Source organism: Lissotriton vulgaris, chromosome 11 (assembly GCF_964263255.1).
Source record: "Lissotriton vulgaris chromosome 11, aLisVul1.2, whole genome shotgun sequence".
Taxonomy (NCBI): Eukaryota; Metazoa; Chordata; class Amphibia; order Caudata; family Salamandridae; genus Lissotriton; species Lissotriton vulgaris.
The window spans coordinates 146,293,261-146,315,044 of NC_141699.1; the positions used below are offsets into that span (position 1 = coordinate 146,293,261).

Consider the following 21,784-nt stretch of genomic DNA (forward strand, 5'->3'; position numbering starts at 1 on the left):
TTTCCTCAGGAGGTCTTGACAGGCAGATGTATAAACTTCATGTCTAGTCATATTACTGTCATGTGGAAAGAGTGTGGAGTAAACTGCAAGTTTACCACACCCTACCATCCACAGTGCAGTGGGCTTGTTGAAAGGTTCAACAAAACCTCAGGGGTATGATTATGGGACTCCCAGAAAAGCTTAGGCGAAAATGGGATTTCTTACTACCCTGCCTTCTCTTTGCCTGCAGAGAGGTTCCTCAGAAGGGGGTGGACTACAGCCCATTTGAACTTCAGTTTGGAGATCCAGTTAGCGGTCCATTGTGTCTGGGTAAGGAAGGCTGGGAGCAGCCTCTCAAACATCCTAATCAAGATATTGTTGATATGTCTTTAGCCTGAATTCATGTATGGTCGAGTACATGGAGAAGGCCAGCAAAAACCTTGAGGCCAGCCAGGAGCTTCAGAAAGCCTGGCTTGAACAAAAGGCTATACTGACTGTTTTCCAGCCAGGATAGAAACTGTGGGGTGTTGAAGCCTGTGGATCCAGCAGCTCTCCAAGACAAGTGGAGTGGCACCTATACCATCCTTGAGAAAAAAGGTGAGGTCACCTACTTAGTTGACCTAGGTACTCCTAGAAGTCCCTACAGGATACTTAATGTGAACCGCAGAAAGCCTTTTGTTAACAGGGCTGACATGAGCTTGCTCATGGCCACTGATGAGGGGCATGAGGAAGAGAGCGATACCAAAGGGGATGATGGACGGAGCGTTTGAGCAAATCAAACACTCACCCCCAGTCAACTGATCTGGGTTTAATCCATCACCATTCTTTAGATCACTCCACCACCCCAGTTCAGACATGGCCATATTGAAATCAGTCTGACCCTGTGCCTCATGGGAAAAGTCCAGCCCAAACTGCCAAGCCATGTCTTCCCTGGACCGGAAACAAGAATCCTGGGACTGGTTTCGGATTCATAATCCTCATCAACTCCCATACCCCAATAGCCCTATCAACAGGGTGGGTACCGTTGATACACCCAGGACAGCCTCTAAAGCATTAAATATGTCTACCCAGTATTTCCCTAGGGGGTCATTCCCAAGCTACATGCAAGAAATTTGCTGACTCCGCCCCACATCTCCAGCAGTCAGCATTTGGCCTCAGGCCCATGCGGTGCAGCTGGGAAGGGGTTCTGTAAAATCTATGCAAGTATTTGGAATGTATCAAGCGTAATTTGTTATTAGGGATAACATCCTTCGTTGGCCACGACAGAATTTCCATTGCTCATCTGAGAGTGGTGGTTTATTTCAGCGTTACAGACCTGTAGTGCTTTGGGTTCTGCCACTGGAAATGTAGCACTGTATAACCGTGTGATGAGATTGCACAGCCAGTATTTGCTCAAGGGCGTGCACTGTGGGTGGCGGGTTGGGAAATATGGCATGTAGCCGGCGACATGATGCTCTCACACGGTAATATAAAAACAGTTCAGGGAAATTAGATATTGCGCCCTGTTCCACAGTGGGAGGGGGTCGAAAGTTGTCACCTGGATACAGCTCTGCAAATATATTCATATCTAGTCTATTAGCCAGAGTTATGTTCCCTTTGTCCTCTTAACTGTGGTAGCTGGGGGCCAATGCCATCGAGGGGGCATACAAAATCTCCAGCTTCGCTATTTTCCACAAGCTTTCCCAACCCCATTGCAACGTCTCAACTGTATCTATTTCGTCTCTGGGGCGTTTGTATGTTTGTTATAACGCCACAGGGAGCGGAGTTGGCACAGCTCTATCAGCCTCCACCACCTCATTTTTATTTTTGTAAACATATTTTATTGGTTACAATGCAACATAGTGCAAAATACAGTGCAAACATTGTCAGTATATCTCAAGTCAATATCCAGAACTTTCCTGTATATCATCATATACGTACTTAGCTATTGCATCAGTTCTTCAACTCAATGTTGGCACTGACAACTACTCATACTTCTCACTCTCGTCACTGTGCAGATCCAACCACTTACTAACATCTCTTAACCCCGCCTAATTCTGCCCCCCTCCCCCGCCACTGGTGTGTGTTACATGCCGTGCAGAATACAAGCCACTTCTCAACACCCATCCGCAGCTCAATCGCTACCAGGTCTGTCATGTACAGGGTCTCCTTCATTAACAACGCTCTCTATTCGCCTTCCTCCATCCGCTGAGCAAGCAGTGCCTGTACCATCATCTCCCATGCCCTCGCCGTGTCTAGTGCTTTCTCATTGTTCGAGCGTCGTGCCTGTTGGAATCTAATAGCACTCTCACTACTGGCCCATTTACTGAGTTCCGCCTGCCACCTCTTACTGTTGGGGCCCTCCTTCGACTTCCAGTGCACTGTTATTTCCCTTTTCACTAATAATAACCCCAAGTCCAAGAATTTACTGGTCACCTTCATTTTGGATGTGTGGGGGAAACCAATGCAGCAGGCACGTGGTTATATCAAACTCTAGTTGCCGGCCCGTAACTGCAGTCAACAGGTCTCCCACTTCCTCCCAATAATTCGCTTATTTTGGACATTCCCATAGCATCTGTTCCAGCTCCACTCCCTCCTTTGCACATCTAGGACACGCTGCATCTTGTACTTGAAATATTTCAGTATCTTACCCGGTGTTAAGTATGACCTGTGTAATATGAAGAAGTGTACTAGCTGGAACTGTGCATTCCTAGTCCCTTTCCACGCTCTGCAAAGAATTTGCCCCCATGTAATCTCGGGCAAGGGCTTCCCTATGCCTGCCTCCCATTTTAGTCGCAACATGTCCAGCGGTTGTAGTCCCTCATTTAGCATTCTGGAATAGAGGCATGTGACCGCCTTAAAGGTCCCCGCCGTCATCACCACGTATTGGCATGCCATTGTTGTTTTGGGCTCCGCAGATCCCTCTTTCCAGTGCCTCCTCAGCCTCCACCACCTCATGCGGCTGGAATGGAGTGGGGTGAACCCAGTGATGTAAAAATTATGCTTGCGCGCAGTAGGCATACAGAGGGGTATCTGGCGCACTTAAGCCTCCTTGCGTCAAGTGGAGGGTCATAAGTTCCCACGACACTCTAGCTTGTTTTCCGGCCCCCACCAAGGATACCATTAGGGAACGCATTGTTTTGAAAAAGGCCTGTGTAAGTGGGAGGGGGAGATTTATGAACAGATATAAAAATTTAGGCAGGACTATCATTTTGGCAATTGCTATACACCCTGCCAGTGAGAGCAGTAGTCTAGACCATGTCTGGTTTTGTTCTGTAACCATGTCACTTGTCACTACTTTGCCATCATTTTCATCCCAGAGTTCTTGCAGATTCTGGCTCAGCCATATCCCCAAATACCTCACAGGACTGGCAGCCCATTGAAGGGGGTAATCTAGTTGATGAGGCCGGGCACATGACGTTAATGGGAACAGGAACGATTTTGCCCAGTTAATCTGTATGCCAGACAGTCCCCCAAATCTTAGTATCTCACGCAGCACTAGGTTCAAGTTGTCCACAGAGTTGTTAATATATAGAGTTATGTCATTCGCGTAAAGCAAGACAATGATATCTCGGGTAGTGAATCCTAGTCCCCTGGCCGCATGGTGTTGTCTAAGTGTCGGAGCCAGCAGCTCCATGGCAATAGCAAAAAGGAAGGGGGACAGAGGGCATCCCTGTCTCGTCCCTCGGGTGATAGATAGTTGGGGAGAGCAAGCCATTTTATCTAAGTTTGGCAGTGGGAGATGAATGGAGTAGTTTTATCTGGTTTATGTAGGTCGGGCTAAATTCCAGTCTTGCTAGTATAATGAATAAGTATTTCCATTCGAGTGAATCGAAAGCCTTGGTGGCGTCCCAGAAGTGCTGCCAAAGCTGGGAATTGAGGATTGAGGTAGTGAAGCACTGCCAAAAAAATGGTGCATAGGTTGTGTGCCGTGGACCTCCCAAGAATAAAACAAGATTGGTCAGGCCTGGCGATCACAGGGAGCAGGGGTTGCAGTCTGTTAGCAAGGAGTTTAGCATAGATTTTGGTGTCAATGTTTAGCAGTGAGAGGGGGCGGTACGAGTCTCTTTATTCTGAGGTTTCCCAGATTAAAGCAATGACAATATTATTGCTTCTCTCATTGTGGGACGAAATATCCTGGACTCCTGAGCTTCCTCATATAAGGACAGGAATTGGGGGACTAGTAAATCGGCATAGGTATTGTAGAACGCAGCCGTCAATCCATCTGAGCCGGGAGCCCAGGGATCACCCACCAAAATCACACAAACACACCGTCAACGAGGCTGAAAAGTATGATGTCAACCATCTGAAATAAACTCTTAACCTTATCAGGGTGTACTGCTCCTCCTACGCAACAATAATATTAGCAGATGCTTAATTTATGAACCATCCCTACGTTTGTCTATTATTAGCTGCGATTGAGCTGAAAATATTAAATGCCACCCATCCATTTGCCTTGTTAGTGGTTGTTACTCTTCCCTCTCTTTGAAAATAGCTTGAATTAAAATAAGAGCTTGTTAACAAACACGCACCACTTCTCCTTGAACAATACGTAGGTAGTCATCAACAAATGGTGACATTTTCAAAGCGATAATTAGGAAATCACACCTTAATTCTCCTAAAGCAAAACAAGACAAAGCATCACAGACTTTCAAAGTGAAGCAGAAATAGGAAACTAAAAAGACATTGGTATCTGTAACATGCATACATGAATGAAAATATTTACGTACATTAACGAAAAACAAAAGCTGTTGAAAGCTTTTTTAGTGTTTGAAGATATATTTTACCCATCCCGTGGCGGTCTAACATGGCCGCCGCGTTGGGCCATTATCTACACGCTACTTCTTCCCAGCGCACCAGTTCGCCCAGAAGAGTCATGTGACGTTCGGGTCACCTGACCTGTCATTTCCTTGGTCTGTGGGAGATGGCGGTTCATCTGTCCAACGGTAGAGTGAATCTCAATGTTCTTCGGGAGGCTGTGCGCAGAGAGCTGAGGGAGTTTCTAGACAAGTGCGCGGGGACAAAGGTAAGGGGCGGCGGGCACTAAACTCCTCCCCCTATTTGACAACACTTCTAATGTAGATATAGTTTGGACTGCCTGTGACAGGCTATTTGTTGCATTGCCATGTGTTTTGTGAATTGTGGATATCTCACTTTGGGGGTGCATTCTTTATATCCTTATAAGTATGATTTGTGTTAGTTTTTCTGTATTTTTGCTTTGCTTGTGTGTATTTGGCCATTCTGGGCTCAGTCTTTAGTTTTTGTGAGTTATAGCGTAACACCTTCCTGGTATGAGTTCGGTGTATCTGTAGGTTATGCCTACTGCGAAGCACATTGTGGCTTGCCAAGAACTTAGTGGGACTTGGAGCAGGGGCGTAGGAGACACTAAAATTCGGGGGGGGGGGGGGACAACCTTGTGGATTCTCCATTGACCCTATACAAATCACCACCCGTTAAACAAATACATTCGCATCGTTTTGAAGTGCAATATTGAAAAAAGCAGGCATGTAGTCACAGTTTGCATGTATGCTTTATTGTTGTTTATATTCACATAGTAATCAGACCAAATGTTTAAAAAAATGTATATGAATCTTGCATCTTCATGCACCAAGCAAAAAAGGATGCTGACTTCGGGTGAGGGCGTCATGGTTGCAAGTGCATTATGGCTTGAAAAGTACCTGCTGCTGCATTCCTGGTCTCCAGAAAATTTCAGGCAACAATAAAAATGTGAAGATAACTTCGGTGATTATTGATCATTATTGAGAGAGATCAGAGGTCTGAGTACTGGAAGTTTTGACTCGTGGTAAGGTAGCCACAGTGGGGTAATATGCCAGCTACAAAGATCGTGTACCACGCAGATCACAAAATGCATATGATGTAAATAGGTCAGTGAGTTACTGCTTTTGTCTGAGAGATTCTTTTTCTATTTGCAGTTTATAAGTTAAAATCCTAACACTGAACAGTGAACAGTTTCATCAAAGAGCTGCGTGAAAACTGCAAGGTATAGATTAGAACGTTATGATTTTTACCCAGTCTTTCATTATCCTAAAGTTTGAAAATGGGTTCATTAGGATGGAAATCAATTCTGATTATTAAAGAGAACCCCCAACCATGGTGTTATGTTTTAAATTCTGGGTTTGTGCTTCTCTAGTGTTGCAAAGCCATCTGTGCCCTGGGCACTCACCAACTTTTTGCTGACTGGTACTGGTGGTACCTGACTACGACTGACCCTAGCCTCTGACTAACCAGGCCCAGGGCCAGTGCTATGTTGAAAGAGACACTTACAAATACAGTAAAAACACCTACATACACTAGGGTGCACTATGGGTTAGGGTACCTCCATGATTGACATGACCTCTCCTATATGGCCCTAGTACATAATAGGGCATGGGGATTGAAACTACCTTTAAGTCCCTAGTATATATTAGGGCATAGTGGTTTAGAGGCCAGCACCCCTTCCTGCTCTTGCATGTGTGCACTGCTGTAGCCTGAGGTCAGTTTAAAAGCAGACCCGTGTTGGAGGACTGCTTTTAAAATGCAAATTGTGCCCAATCTTGACTTTTGGGTTTAGGGCACTTACAAATTGATAAACTACAATGTTGGGGCATTCTAGGTATCCCCAGGGGTTCCCCTAGGTGTCCTAGGGGTTAGAGGTCAGGTATCTACAAGGAGGGCCCTTATAAAATGAATGTTATATGCCCTGGGTTTAGTGAAATTGCACATTTCACTGCCTACATTGTAGTATAGTGCTTCCCAAAATCGGCTTTTGTGCTAGTAGCACTGTGAAGTGAGGATCTGCAATATTTTGATATAATCAGAACCCCTAAAGTCTTTCCTATGTATTCTAGGGGTGGGGGTCCTGTAGGTATAAGGAGGATCCTTATACAGGCCCTGGTATTGGAGAAATTGGCCAGTTAATTTTTCCATTGCAGATCCCCAGCCCATAGGTTAACATTGCAAGAGGTTATTAGTTAATAACTGGAGAAAGGAAAGCCATACAACTAGGATTAAAGGACTCAGAAGAATGTTAATGATAAATGCAACAATGTGATATTGTTGAATTTATTCTAAAATTTACAGACAAGAAGTTATAAGATTTTCTTGTCTGCAAGCCACAATTCAGCCCTCTAGTGCCTTGCCTTGATTTGTCAGAGGTAAATGGATTGGACTGGCTGTTTGAAGAGGTGATAAATGACCCCTGGAGTTAGGTGGCCTGTCTGAGAGTAGAGGTTGCTGGGCATAGGAACGCCAGAGCCAGGGGGAGTGGTAGTAAACAATGCTCTTCAAGAGAAGGAGACAAGCTGGAAAAATCACTTTCATTTACACCTCTCCCACAGCCGGATGGGGGGATTAAGGAGGAATTCCCAGATGTAAGGGGAGTGGACCTAGGTATATGAAGCAATCCTGTAGGCTGGTTGAATTAGTTCTGCTCCCTCTGCTGGAAAATCAGCCATTATAAATTTTGGAGAAATGATGCTCTCTTTGGGAAAATAATGCTCCACTTTAGAGGATGTGGTCATACCCTGGAGCATTGCCCTGCACCTCATTGGACAGGAGTGTCCTCCTTCTTGACCCAGAGAACTTGGAATAAGTATCTGAAAGGGGCAAAGCCTCCCAGATGATGCTGCTTCAAACTTGGGAGAAGAAGGGTCCCTGCTGAGGAGTTTGATTTAAACCAACCAGGCTCTGGACTGAAGATTATGCCTGTTGCACAATCTGGAATTACAGTCCTATGGACTACCTTGCTTCAAAAGGACTAAAGAGTGGACTCCCTGCAAGCTGAAGGTTAACAGAACTAACCTGGCCCACCAAGAATCCCCAGCCTGGAGAACTACCAGTGAATTTGAAAGGGTTTTGTCCAAGTGGATTGTGGTAACTGAAGTCCATTTCAAGGACCATCTTGGAGATTCCAGACCCGTGCAGTAAGTTTTGGACACTTTGAGACCCTTTGGAAAACTTCAGGAAGAAGTTCCAGAGGTTTGGAGCAACTTTGGTAAAAAGCTCTATAAGTGGACCGACTCACTCTGACCAGCCAAGCCGACAACCATCAACCATGAGTTGGCCTGCCGCCCAGGTTCTTCCGGCTGAAAAGCTCCAGGGGTCCGACTTCCAGAGTTTGATCTGGCGTAGGTAGAAACCCAAGCTGGCGAACCCTCACCGAATCTGGCCTAGTGAAAAGCATTGAGGGACCCTGCAAGAAAAAGCTCTGCAAACATTTCTAATTCTGAACTTAGAAAAGGTGACCTGGCCAACCAGGAGAGCCAAGCCACCCACCATCAACTGTGTGCCAGCCTGCATCCGTAACTCGTACTTCTGGAAAGCTCCGCAGGTTGGACTTCCATAAGTTTGACCGGGAGTTTGTTGCAAGGTAAGCTGGCGAACCCTCACCGAATCAGTGGTGGCTGAAAGCTTCGACGTACCCCGTGAAGAAAAGCTCCAGAAAAGTTTCTAAGTCAGAAGGTAAAAACTTTGACCGAGACCTACCGCAAGGAGTAGCCCCTGCAGGGCTTCATCGTGGTCTGTCTGAAACTAGATGTACCAAAAGGGGATATATGTTTCTATGTGCTATATCGTGCAATAAATGTTATAAATCATATTCCCGTTTACCTGCATTGGATTTTTTTCATTTTAAAGAAAAAAATATTTTTTAATTTTATAAATTGGTGTTGGATTTTTATTGTGTTGTCTTAAGTATTTACTGAATTGGTGTTTTTAAATGCTTTACATACCTGCTAACAGCCAAGCTAGCAAGGGTTGAGCATGAGAATAATTTTCAAAGACTGGTATGGAGCTATATATTGAGGTAGTGTCCTTATTGCCGGGGACAGATATACATTTGGCCCTACTATTAACCCACTTTCCAACATCCAGACCAAGCACTCTTAAACAATACTGTCTACAAGTATGGCTCACATGTGACTTCTACACCCTGCAGTTTTATTTAACATTTCCTATACTCAGATTTACACACCTATGATTGACTGCCTCTGTGTAGAGTGAATGATGTAAAGTGTTGATACCCTGCACTGGTATGAGTGGCGCTATATAACTAATTGAATGCTTCTGAGTGAGGGAATCTGTGTCGGAGCTGGGTTGTTGAATACCAAGGCAGTCTGTCTGATTTCATCTCTTGCCTCCTTTATCCACCAACATACTCTCCCTCCACATTATCTCACTCTTCCAGGTTCTTTCTCATCTTTGCTTTCTCCTTATTCTCTGTTTTCCAAATTTCCCTTCCTCCTCCTGCCAACAACTCTTGATGCCTTTCTCTTGTTCAGTTTTACAGTCTGATGGTTTAAATAATGTACCGGTCTCTAACAAAGAATACAGTTCACCTCACCTGCAGACACCAACTTAAATTAGGCATCATTAGCTTGCAGCCCACAAAGTAAATGCCAGAGTGGCTATTCCAGCCCTTTCTGCATTGTATATCCTTCCTGAAGAGCAGATACACCCTTTTCTCTCCTTTCTGCAAGACACAAGGATCCTAGCCTTCTCCCTTCCCTATGGAAGAGAGAAGTGTGCGTGGCGATCGGTCTCTCCGAGTGCCAGGGAACCGCCCGCCATTGGAATATGGCGGGCAGTAATACAGTCATCAATGGTGGTGGGACTGTCAACGATGCGGTGATGTGGCAGTCCCACCACCATTATAATCACCCCCTGAGTTTAATGTGCATGCAAATCCAACATTACCAACCCCTGGTAAGTTGCACTACTAGTGCTGAAAAAGTCCAATGGAGGTACCAATGACAAGGTGGACTGGCCTCAAGGGTCTTATGACCTCAGTGACAGAGTCACTGTGGCTCTAGTGTGTGCTTCTTCGTATGCCTGCTAGCAAGACTGGAGATGAGCTGCATGGATTGTGGTGGACAGGCCTTCAAGGTTAACCCACACTTGCCACCGTTAGGGTCAACCTGCTGGAGCTAAGACACCAGGGCTTCTAAGGTCTATCGGGCCTTCTAAGGTGTAGCATCGGAATGAGCTCTGTCAAGAGTGTGGACAGGTGGACTGGTATGAAGGCTGAAAATGGGGCTCCAAATTTGGCAGCTCTGGCCAGAGTGCCACATCCTGTCCCCCACTGAACACCATACTGCCCCACTGGGTTAAACTGGCACTGCCTTCAGCTACAACCGAATTGTGTTGAGACTCAATTCAAATTATGCATTGGACAAGAGTAAAATGCTGCCTGAAAAAAAGTAACAACACCCTATAAAAAGCAAACACTGAATGCAAGGTTGAGCAAAGCATGTGAAATGTAAGCAGGATCAACAAGGTTACCTTAAATGTTTTAACCCCTTCGATGCTCATGACAGAACGGTTCCGTCATGAGCATCGGTTGAGCTGTGCTCATGACGGAACCGTTCCGTCATGACCACGCCCGTTTTCGTTAGGGCTCAGCACCGGCGGTAAATCTTACCCGCACGGATGTGGTTAAACTCATTATTCAGAAATCAGTAAGTGATTTTGCCTGAAAAGTTCTGGACATGACTACAGGACTAGGAAGGGCTGTTTCAATCTCCATTGCTTATATCATTATAAAATATAAGCAGCTTGGTTTAAAAAAGACCAAATCCCTCAACACAGAGCTGTGGCAGGGGCGTAAGAAAGGCCCCCGCAGCCCACGCAGTGCGGGGGGGCCCGAGCTCCAGGGGGCCCCCTCAACACTTTACCCTGGCCTGACAGCAAATGAGGAATTCTAACTGAAATGCATTGGCATTTTTGCCTGTCCCCGGAAAACATAGCGTTGCTAATTCCAACGCTAGCCTGTAACGTAAAGCTGTAGTGTGGAAAAGCGCTGCTCAGGCATGCTGTGGCTGGCTGTCTGAGCAGTGATTGTGCTACAATGTTTGATTTGCACCCGGTCCCAGTGTCAGCAGCCGACTTTGGATAGCCGTGATACGTCACGTCCTGCTGGCGCTGGTGGCGCAGCAGGAGTCAGGCAGCAAAGTTTCCGTGCTGCAAATGGTAGTTCCGCTCGCACCACCATGGTTAAAATTGAAATGAAATGAATCAACATTGCGATTACCGACGACTGGGGCCGGGCTCTCGACTCACGGGACCGTGGCAGCTGCGATGGAGTGGAGAGCAGGCGAGCACACCACTCACGGACTGTGCAGCTGGTGAGCACTTTTGAAGCAGTGCCCGGGCGCAGTAAGTGATTACTTAATTTAGTCACTCTGGGGACGTGCTGGGTTCACACGGCCATGCTGTGGGACAGGCAACAAAGGGTTTCTTGAAGTTTAAAGTGTCCACCCTAGCAAGACGTTGTTAAAAATTACCCTCCACATCACCTTGAATTAACACAATCCTTGCAGAGTCCAATTATTTATTAGCATCTCTATGTAGCCAGGTTGCAGGTCCGGATAGGCGGGAATTTCAAAGGTATCAGATGGGTGCCAGAATTAGCTTGCTTGGTGAGAGCCCCACACTCACTCAGGGTCACTTAGGTTATCGCCCATCAATGGCTAGACTGTCCAACTGAGCGCCGTCGCAAGCAGCAGGAGTTGCAGTACAAGCGCCTTAAATGACTTGATTTTTACCGCTGCACGCCTTTACACTTATTTCAGCATAGACGGCTCTCTCACGTCCATGTCTGCCAGGTATATAGTTACGCTTGCACCTATAAAATTGGATTAATTCTGGGCTGCCTACAATCTCATAAATTCTAGGAAATATTGGGAACCAAGCAGTGTCTCTCTCCTTCAGCAATGACACGTAAGTACACAATACTGCAGTAGTGTAACAGCATCGGGAGGGAGGGGGTGCCTTACTAATCGACTAGGCTGCATGCAATTTGCCTCATTATAGCGCCATGGCTGGCGCCTGGAGCCAAATAAAACAAGATCTCTACAGCTGGGGAGCCGTCCTGCCCAGCTTTACAGTACGATCAGATTACAAGGGCACTAGTGCCCTCTAATTTCTAGTGGTGCTTTGCAGCAGTTTAAAAATCTTTTTCTTGTTGTTCAAATAGCTGTAAATTCAGATATTTATATATTTCCATCTTATTTATTGCTTTATTTTGCTCTCGAGATAGTATTACTCATAGTCATTGAAATGTCACTCCTAATCACACTGAAATTCAGAAAATGTCACACATAGCAACTCGAAACCTTGGCAGCTATGAGAGGTGGCCCTCCATGACAGAGTTCTACACATTCTACATATAAATATATCCGTTACCTTTCTCCTACTCGAAGTTTCATTATGTCCATAATTAAAGAAACAATGTTGTTTGTGATAAACGTCATAGAATGTATTCAGGGCATGGAACAGACAACCACTGCTCACGTCAGTCGGGCCTAAGGTCACCCACGAAAGGCTGGAGCGCACGCCCAGTCCTTTGGCATTGGGAAACAACGGGACTATTCCCTTGGAACACATCATTGGAAAGTTAAACATGGAACTTGGAGGGAGTAAACGGACAATAACTTATGAATGATCTCATGGAAGGTAGGTAGACAAATCCACGACTAAGAGGTGAGTGATCCAACAAATTAACAGTGCGAGCCAAGACACAGACGAGCCAAGGGTCTGGGTGGTTCTTAGAGCCCGTGCACGAGCCGAGACACAAACCCATTTGCCAAGTAAATCATACTTCTTGAACAAGTGGAAGCTGCAACATTATAAATCACATGAAAACACTGTCTGAGACGTACTTATCAAAATGATAGCTTTTAACTTGAATTTATACCCATTTCTGCCCCCGCCCCCACCCTGGCAATAGTGCTATTAATGAACTAAGAGGCAAGACAGTTTTCACGTTTTTATATATGCAATAGTGAGGAAAAAGCAAGTAAAAAGAAATATCTGCCTAAGATCACACAATTTAGTTACGGGAAAGCCGCAATGAATCCAAGTGTTCCGGTTCCACTTTGTACAAATCATTCACTGAATGGGTATCTACTTGTCTCTCCTTTTTATCAAACGTTAAGGTTCTATTTTCACCTTTTTGTCCATAAAGGTAGAGCGATGGTGGCAGGCAGAAGGCACATGAAGGCTCGGCTCGTTATGGGCTCAAGGTTGCAAAGGGATCTCAAGTTGAGCCAGATCCAGGCTTCAAGCTCGAGGCAGGCTGAAGCTTTCAATGGCTCACCCAACTCTATCTCAACTCAGCTCACTACATACCTATGCACCACTTTAGTACTCCTTTTGAAGTAACATATAGTTTCACACTGCATCAGGTATTACTGTTTCAGTTGTGAAATGTACATTGCATATATTTCACCAGGATAAATGATTCGATTTAAACACCATCACTTTGTTGTAGGAATAGTATATGTCGACAGAACCCTTGAAGGATGACGAATAGACAAAATAACTTTCCATAATTCATAATCATGATAATGAAAACACATTGGAAAGAGAACAATGAAAGGGTACATTCAATTTAAAAGCATTCATTTACCAAGACTAACACGGCGCAAGCAGAGTAACGTGCAACAGTAATGTACAGATTGCTGCCAATTAGAAACAGACAAGAAAAGTGGTCAAGGTGATGTGTAAATGTTTTCATTTATATGTTTTAAGATTTAACTGTGTGTCGGAGCTCAGACGATTAAGAAATAAAGCATAATACATAAATCCCACCCTCTATCCCTCTCCCAAGCTACCAATACCCAGGATACCAGTAACTCTGGATGCAGAGGTGTTAGGGGGTTACGAGTGACACTTAAATGGTCCCTTAGTAACTTGCACTGGTAGAATCAGACGGCTGAAGCCCAGGCTTGAGCTGAATGCTTATGGCAGTGAGTAAAGATCTCAGTTCCCTGAAAAGTGTGCATTCAGTCAATATTTCTCAGCGAAACTGCAAAACTGATCACGCACAAGCTTTCTAAGTGATAATTTAAATCCATGCATAAAATAGAATTGGAGTGATATTAAAAATGAGGCCATTCAGTCGACATTTCTAAATGACTGTGATAACATCAGTATGTACTGATTACTACTGGGCGATGGTGCAAATATGGGTATGCAGTTAGGATTACTGAGTGATGATGAAACTCTGAGCTCGCATTAAGGATTATTGAGGGATGTGCATATTCAAACATATACAAATAATGAATGATGGGGGCAAATCTAATTATGCATATTGATGGCAATTCTGAACATTATGTGAGGATACTGGCACTATGGTCTCCTCCCTAATGCTTTCTGTGGTATAATGGAAGCAAATCTTAAAATACTGTAAGCACTCTTGGTGCAATGGTGCCCACTGGGGCAATTGACTTGCCACCTACAGTCATTGGTTAGTTGGAAATGTCATTCACAGCCCAAAGTGCAGTCAATTGGTGGCTGGATTTTCTGTCGCCATAATTGATAGCATGTCATCAGGGATGGGCAAGCTCCAGGAGGCGTAGTACCTCTCCATCGGTACCACCACTGCCCAAACACACCAGACAGAGGTGCTCCTTCCAACTGTGCTGGGGTTTTGTTGTCAACTTACATGGAGGTGGCATGGTTCACTTATCACACCACTCCAGGAGCTAGTCTTTGAGGTGTGCTGGAGCCAAACAGTGTGTACTCCTTGCAGCATCTGGGATGTTCTTTCCAGGCTGTGCTTCTCCAGGCTGCTGAGGAGGGCATGCAGGGCATTTCACTGACACAGAAACTGTAAACATATGTCAGATTCAGAGTTTTGACAGTCTTTGGCCAGACACACTTGGACCAGTACCGGTTCCCTAGCCGAAAATGAAGGACCTAGGCGTATGGTTTGACAAAATCTATCATTTGACAGCCAGAGAGCCAGCCTCGCGGTGAAATGTGTTGATATCCTAAAAACATTGAAGAAGATCAGGGGCCTTCTCCGTGTGAAGCTACCAGGAAAACAGTAGTCCTGGCCATGTCCAGACTGGACTAATGTAATGTGTTATATCTCGGAGCCACACAAGGGAGGTTGAAAAAGCTCCAGGTGGTGCAGAATTCAGCAGCAAGTTTGCTGCTGAACATCATGAGACGCTTCTCCATGAGACCAACCCTTGCTAAACTACACTAGATCCCACTAAGCAACAGAGTGTCCTTTAAAGCCACGTGCTTCTGCCATACAATCTTGAATTATAAAGGACCTTATTACCTATATTCTCTGGGGAAGACTTATCGATCCAGAAGAAGTCTTGAGTCTGCAGGAGCCGCGTTCACCATAATCCCCATCGTGAAAAAAACGCCCATGGAAGGATGTTCCTTTAGTTTTTTGGCTTCAAAAATGTGGAACACCATGCCTCTGGATCTGAGACAGGAATGCTCAGGATTAGTCTTTCGTAAAAACTTAAGACTTGGCTTTTTAACCAAATTTAGGGTGGGTAGACTATGCATTTTGGCTCTATACTGGAGAATTAATTTCTAGCGCAGGAATACTCCAAATGGAGTAACCAGGCGCTTTATAAATGTTGTATTCTTATTATTTCTTTATTTTACAAAAGAAGGTTAGTGCTTGTCATCCCAGGAAAAAAGATAAACCTTTGAAAGGTACAGTGCTTATTTTAAATATAAACAAAACACGTGGAATATGTTACAATGTAAGTAAAAGTCAGCCTAATTATTAAAAATCACATTTAAAGATTGCAGCAATAGAAGAAAGGATTGTGGGAATGTAGTTGTGACATAAAGTTTTGTGGGTATTTAGATATCCTGCTCAGCTACCTTCTTCTTCAAAGAAAGACTGGATCTTTAAAGTCAGGTGATGGAATTGCAATGCACTGCTGACAAACATTAACTGGGTTGTAAGTGTCTGACTGCTAAGGTAGCCCAGAACAAGAAAGAATCCAGGAGAGTCAGGTTGGATGCAACCGGTAGGAGTGCTTTCAGCTCATGGGCACTTTCCTTCGCGAGTACTTGGAACAAAGCAGAAAATACACAAAGGTTTGGGATCCAAAATTGTAAAAGGGTAAACAATCAGCAAGTTAAGAAGGCACCTCTCAAGCAAACGTTTCTCAGATTTGCACTTGTAAACCTGCAAAAGCAACCCTCTACATTCCCAGTTTAATAACCTATGCCACATCACTTCAGTCATCTAAAATAGAGGACATAGCTATCATTAGAGCAGCAGGAACAGTGGCACCAGTACCCAGGGTCATAAGGGTTACTACACTCCGATTAGGCTCTTTTTTACTATGCAAATTAGCATTTTCTAGATAACTCTGGAACACAGAGTTCGGTTTTCTAGAAACCTTGGCAATAAGCAGTGGGGTAACAATAGCCCCTGTAGCCTCCACAGTGTGGGTGGGGGAGCTCCAGGGGGGCCTCCGGCACTGTGCACAGGCGGTGGACACCTGGCCTGCAAGCTCCATACTGGGTTCGGAGAGTGGGGGGCCCCACTCCATGTATTTTGCAGGGGGGCCCCCTCATGTTTCGTTACGCCACTGAGCTGTGGTACACATTTGATAGGCTAAATAATTAAAACAGTTGAAAACGCTCATATTAAGCATTTTCCAGTCCACCCCTCAACCAGGTATTGCAGTCCCTTTATGAATGGTGCACTTCCCCACCCTGGGAAAACAATGTTGTACAAAGAAAGAAGATAAATAGAAAGTAGAGCTTCACTGGAAAACTCTTTAAAGCAGCGCTAAGGTGCATGGGTGTAAATAACAATCTGGCCTGTCTGCGGACCACTCTGTATTGCTTTATTTAGTTATAATTTTTCTTATTTTTATACTTTGTTCTCTCCGTCCCAAGGTTGTACTTTGGAATAGAACCCTGTCAGAAAATTAGGACATTTCCAGCTAAAGTGTTCTGCTCATTTTTGGATCCATTTCACGGGGGAACAAATAAAGAAAATGAGAGGCAAGAGAGCGTATGTAACAGCTTTCTTTTGAAATCCGCACACAGTCAGAGACAGCAACAGAAAGAGATGGAGGAATAAGGAGAGAGAGGGGGGGGGGAAGCTACCAGAGGCTGAGCAGGAGAAGCGGACACTGCCCTTGCCTTCTCTGGGAATGACTGAAAAGAGACGAGTTTTTTTCCTTCTCTGCCCTTCCCAGACTGGCCAAGCCTTACTGCAGAATAACAATGGGCAGAGGGCGGGTGGCCTCTTTGACTGCAGGCAGGTGAATCACACGTCAAGTACAGGGCCATTAGGTAGCGCTTTCGCGCGCTAATGGCCCTGTGCATAACAGAAGGGAGAGGGGAAATTCTTTTGTCCCCTCGTCACCCCCACCCTTGTCCCCCCCCCCACTGCAAAATCTGGGGGGGATATGTCCCCCACGTCCCCCACAGTTCCTAGGCCCATGACTTGGAGCCCGATCTTTGCATGCTATTGGTTAGTTTTCTATCACTCTCATGCCAGTTTCTTATTCATGTTGCAGCTTGTCAATCTTTTGTTTGTCCCTTCATGTAGGCGACTTTACCTGTTTGACTGCCATCGAGGATTCCATTGCTTGCTTTTCAAGCACTACTTTTTAGGTCTCGCTAAAGCAGCGCTTGCGCTGTCTCTTTGAGATCTGCTGTTTTCAGGTATGGACTGTAAACTCCACCTACTCTCTGCCCAGCCTTTTAATTGGCTACTGTCACTGTCCTTTGTAAACGCTGGCCTTTGTTTTGCTAACTGGCTTGTTCGTCCCTCCTTAGTCCCTTCCTGTCTACAGTTGTTACCTCCCATGGGAACTGGCCCTCTTGCTAGTGTTGTAACTCAGTATGTTTTATTTACAGTCTTTGGCAGTATTTTCTTAAATGACTTCTGGCAGGCAGGACATGCTCTCCCACAACTGCTTTATTTATTTTTTATTTTTTTTACCAGCGTAGACAGCAGCTGCAGGTTTGTTTACTTTACTTGATCCTTCTCACTTCATCTGAAACTTTTGTCATGCTAATGTAGCATCAGGATGTAAATACGGCAGGCATCTGAACCCAGAGCGGGGGCAGAAACTTTGGGAATAACAACTCAGGGGGCATTCACAGCAGGCGGCATGCAAGGCGAGGAGGCACCATGCATAGGACCTCTTGCAAGCAGCCAGCCTTGTTGACCACATGGACAAAAGTACTTTTTCATTCTCCTCACTCCTCCCTTCTTCTATGCATGTGTGTACGGAATTTCTGCTGTAATCTTCATAATGTATTATTTTAAACTTTTGCATCTTTTTAATTTCTTTTCTAGCCTGGAATTCCAGGGCGCAGTCTTGGATATTCTAATCGCCGTTGCCTTCCCCCCCTGCTGATTTCATTTGTGTGAACTTAGTAAGCTGTAACAAATTGAAGCCAGCACCTGGCACTTGACCACACCATAGACAGGCTAAGTGTAGTTTCTGGAGGTTAAAACAGGCTCATTGACTGCATATTTTTCTGTTAAAAAAACTGAAGACACACAAAAAGTAAGTGTAAAAAAGCTGTTGCTCATAGAAGTGAGCAATATTTTTCTTTCTTCTAAAAATTATATGGCAAGAAATTACAATTTCACAGATATTGTGATTTTTTTCGCTTTGCTATGCACACAAGAAAAATCTGACATTTTAGAACGATTTACATTTGACATATCCGTAAGGCTAAGCAGACTTTGCATAAAACAGCAAGTGTTCTTTTCCTTTTAAAATGCTACTTTGAATAGAAGAAACTGCATAATGTGAAGAACAGTTTATTGGCAGGACATAATATACAAATCTCTAGTTACTATGCTCTGGGACTGCTGTTTAACTCCCAAAGCAGTTATCATACCTTTACCCCAATGTATCACCCTCCTGCAGCAAATATTTCAAAACCGCACTGTATTTCCTCATCCTGGGATGTAAGGCACAGGATGGCTTTTCAATATGAATGTCGAAATGCATTAGTATCTGTCTTTAAGAGCGAGTTAGCCTTTATTTGTCTGTTTCGCGGTGTTCACAGTTTTCTTCGCAAGAACTATGCAATGTTTTTACCCATTGCTTGTGTAAATTTCAGTTCCCCAGTTCAGATTTATCTTGTGGAACCCATTGGAAAAGAATCATATGATATTTTGCCGCTGGTTTCAATTAAGCGGTCGCTGGTTTTATTGAGTTAACTCAACAGGCTGAGAAGACACACACACAAGGAGATTGAGGAGGTGGAGGGCGAGTGGTAAAACTTGGGGAGGCTGGGGGGGGTGGGACTGTGGTAATGCTGGCACTGTGCACGTACACTTGCATGCAACCACAGCATCCACATTGCTATACACATATCAAGCATAGGAGGCTTTGGATTCAAGAGGTGGGCGAACCAACAAATTAACGAGGGACGAGCTGAGGGACTGGCTTGGCTCTAGTATCTGTGCGCAAGCTGAGCCATGAAAATGTTTGCACATAAACTGTGCAGCCAACCGCATATAAAAATATGATGACTCAAGTTTTAAAAAAGTGAGCGTTTTAACTTAGAACATCAGATCTTATTATTGCATTGGTGAGGCAATTATTAAATGTTTTTTTGCATGAACCTAAAAATACTCATGCCCCCTCCCCAATACTTGACAATGCCATTAGTGAGTTAAGAGACAAGTCAGTTGTCATTGTGCACCTCTATGTGGCCTATATTCTTACATGAAGCAACATTATAGTCTAAGTCAGACACAAGAAGCGTGCTTGTATAGCACAAACCGAACCTCACATATTTCAAAGTGCTCTCACATGCAATAGGTTTCGCATTTGCACCTGCTTTACTGCCAACCTTGCTTCTCGTAAGCAAGGACTATAAGTTCAAAGTGTGCGTTTACACACCGTGTGCAGGTTTTCTAAACACATAAATAAGACATTGTCATTTACAATTTCCATAGCTCAAACACTTGCAAATGTGAGACCTATTGCATTGCAAATGCTTGTTTTCTTTTATGTTAAGAAATCCATGAGAGTGCATGTGTTTTTAAGCTGTCTCCCTAGTGTACTTCTTTCTCCTTACTCTGGTGCTGCTTTCTGTCACACCAGTGTTTCTCCCTTCCTACACCTCTTTGTTACGTACGTCATGTGCGCCTCCCCACGACCTCCATGCTGCTTTCCCCTACCCGTGTCCTCCTTCACTGTCCGTGTTGTTCATTATCCCCACCCGTGCTCTCTCTAAGGCTTTCCCTAGCCCCTTTATCACTTCCCTGTTCCTCCCACCCTCCATGTTGCTTTTGCCTCCCTCCCACCTATCATGGTGTTGCTTACGCCTATCGCCCTCCCTGTTTTGTTTTCATAATCCATCCTATGTTGCTTCTGCTGTCCTGTTGCTTTTTTTACCCCAACCCCCTTGCATTTTGCTTTTAGAAAATGCTTCTGCACGTTTTCTTTTCTTTTTAGTTACGCATCCAACTTTGATTGTCAACTAATAAGAAATAAAAAGCTCACAGTCTATTTATAGTTGGACTGTGTTATGTATCTCTAGATATTTGTACGGCTGTGTTTTGTCACATTTGTATGTGTAGTTATGTAATTCCTAGCTTTGTATGTATGTATGTATGTATTTGTTCTTGTTTTCCTCCAGGATAAATACAATTGTTTTATTTAATTACTGATTAGCTTGAAAATCACACATATCGGGAGAGCACAGTGAACTTTTAACAGTGCAAAGAGGGAGCGATAAAACCCTGGATCATCATAGTTTGGACCGTATGAGTTAACAACCAAGAATTCCCACCTTGGACTAAGACATCGGGACATAACACATCAGCCTGCCGAGTCTGCCATTAATGGTTCTAATTTGAAACCTGCCTTAGGGTTTAGCCAAGTCAAAACACCCCTAGAATGGAAAGTGAAACAAGCTGCATGTTAAACCCCTGCTAACCTTCTACCAGTGAGGAGCGCAGAGCCCGGGCGCAGGTGCGTCTCTTGAAGCAGTGCCACATCAACCTCCTTACGCTTCAGATAAGCGATCATTTACCTCACCTTGCGATGGTCATTTAAACCTCGGACATTCCATGTCATAAGGGTCTCACTTATGGGCAATCTGGTCCCAGTTCAAGGTTCATTCATGTCTACAACAATTGCACACAATGTATTCCACACCCGCCGCCCCACCAATCACTGCTCCGACCATAGAGACACCATTTGTTTGCGTGACTCATAAAAAAAGGCAAAAAAATAATAAAATAAGTCCCTGAAACAGGGCCTCCCCCCATCCACGCCCTGCACTCCCCAACTTTGCAGTGGCAAGCCACCCACCCAAGAACCTTGAGGAACAAAAGGACCATGATGCATCTAAAATGTCACAAACAAGAAGTGAAACAGCAGTTGACGCAGTGGGGCAGATGTTACCCAGCAGTACAAAGCCCCCGCCATAGCACCGCATGCAGAATATAGGGAAGCTTCCTAGTTGCCTGACAAAGACAGTATGTCAATAGCACATAAAAAAATTTTAAAAAACTGTGCCATGTTGTCATCTGTAGCATACTAAGCATACACCTCTGCAAAATATAATATCAAACTCCTGACCCCTCAGTCCAGGGGCCGGACCAAAGGCAGGAAATGGAATTGTTAAAAGTAAACTGACCTAGAGTGAGCACGCAACATCTTTGATAACAAGACATAGTGGCCAACTCGCAAGCCATAAAGGGGATGCATTGATAACATTAGGACTGTGCAGAGCTATTTCAAAGGAACCTACAAAGCAGTCTTGCATTTAGAGAATGACAACAGTATTTGTTATTGCCGTTGAGACTGCCAGGTGCCTCATGCAATATGGGAGAGTCAGTCCTGCCCTTCGCACGTTTGCCAGCTTTCTCCCAGTCTTGGAACGCTTTCTGCAAATACTGTGGGTGAAATATACCCTGGGCTTACCATCAAATAAAACCTTGAGACGCGCTGTATATAGCATAGCGTACTCAATGTGCTGGTCCCGTACTTCAAGGGGATGAATTGCCACCTGGCTTCCCGTACCCTGAGGGTGCAGTCCGGGAACAGGGAGAAAAGCCTTCATA

The 21,784-nt window shown here is 44.6% G+C and overlaps 1 protein-coding gene across 1 annotated transcript in view; it reads left to right on the forward strand.

The window, feature by feature from the left end:
• Window positions 1–4,860: 4,860 nt before the first annotated feature.
• Window positions 4,861–21,784, forward strand: part of VPS33A (VPS33A core subunit of CORVET and HOPS complexes) — a 164,549-nt gene continuing 147,625 nt past the window's right edge. The window contains exon 1 of the mRNA XM_086942966.1: window positions 4,861–4,984. Coding sequence (XP_086799092.1) covers window positions 4,883–4,984 — 102 coding nt within the window. The 5' untranslated portion in view covers window positions 4,861–4,882. The remainder of the gene's footprint in view (window positions 4,985–21,784) is intronic.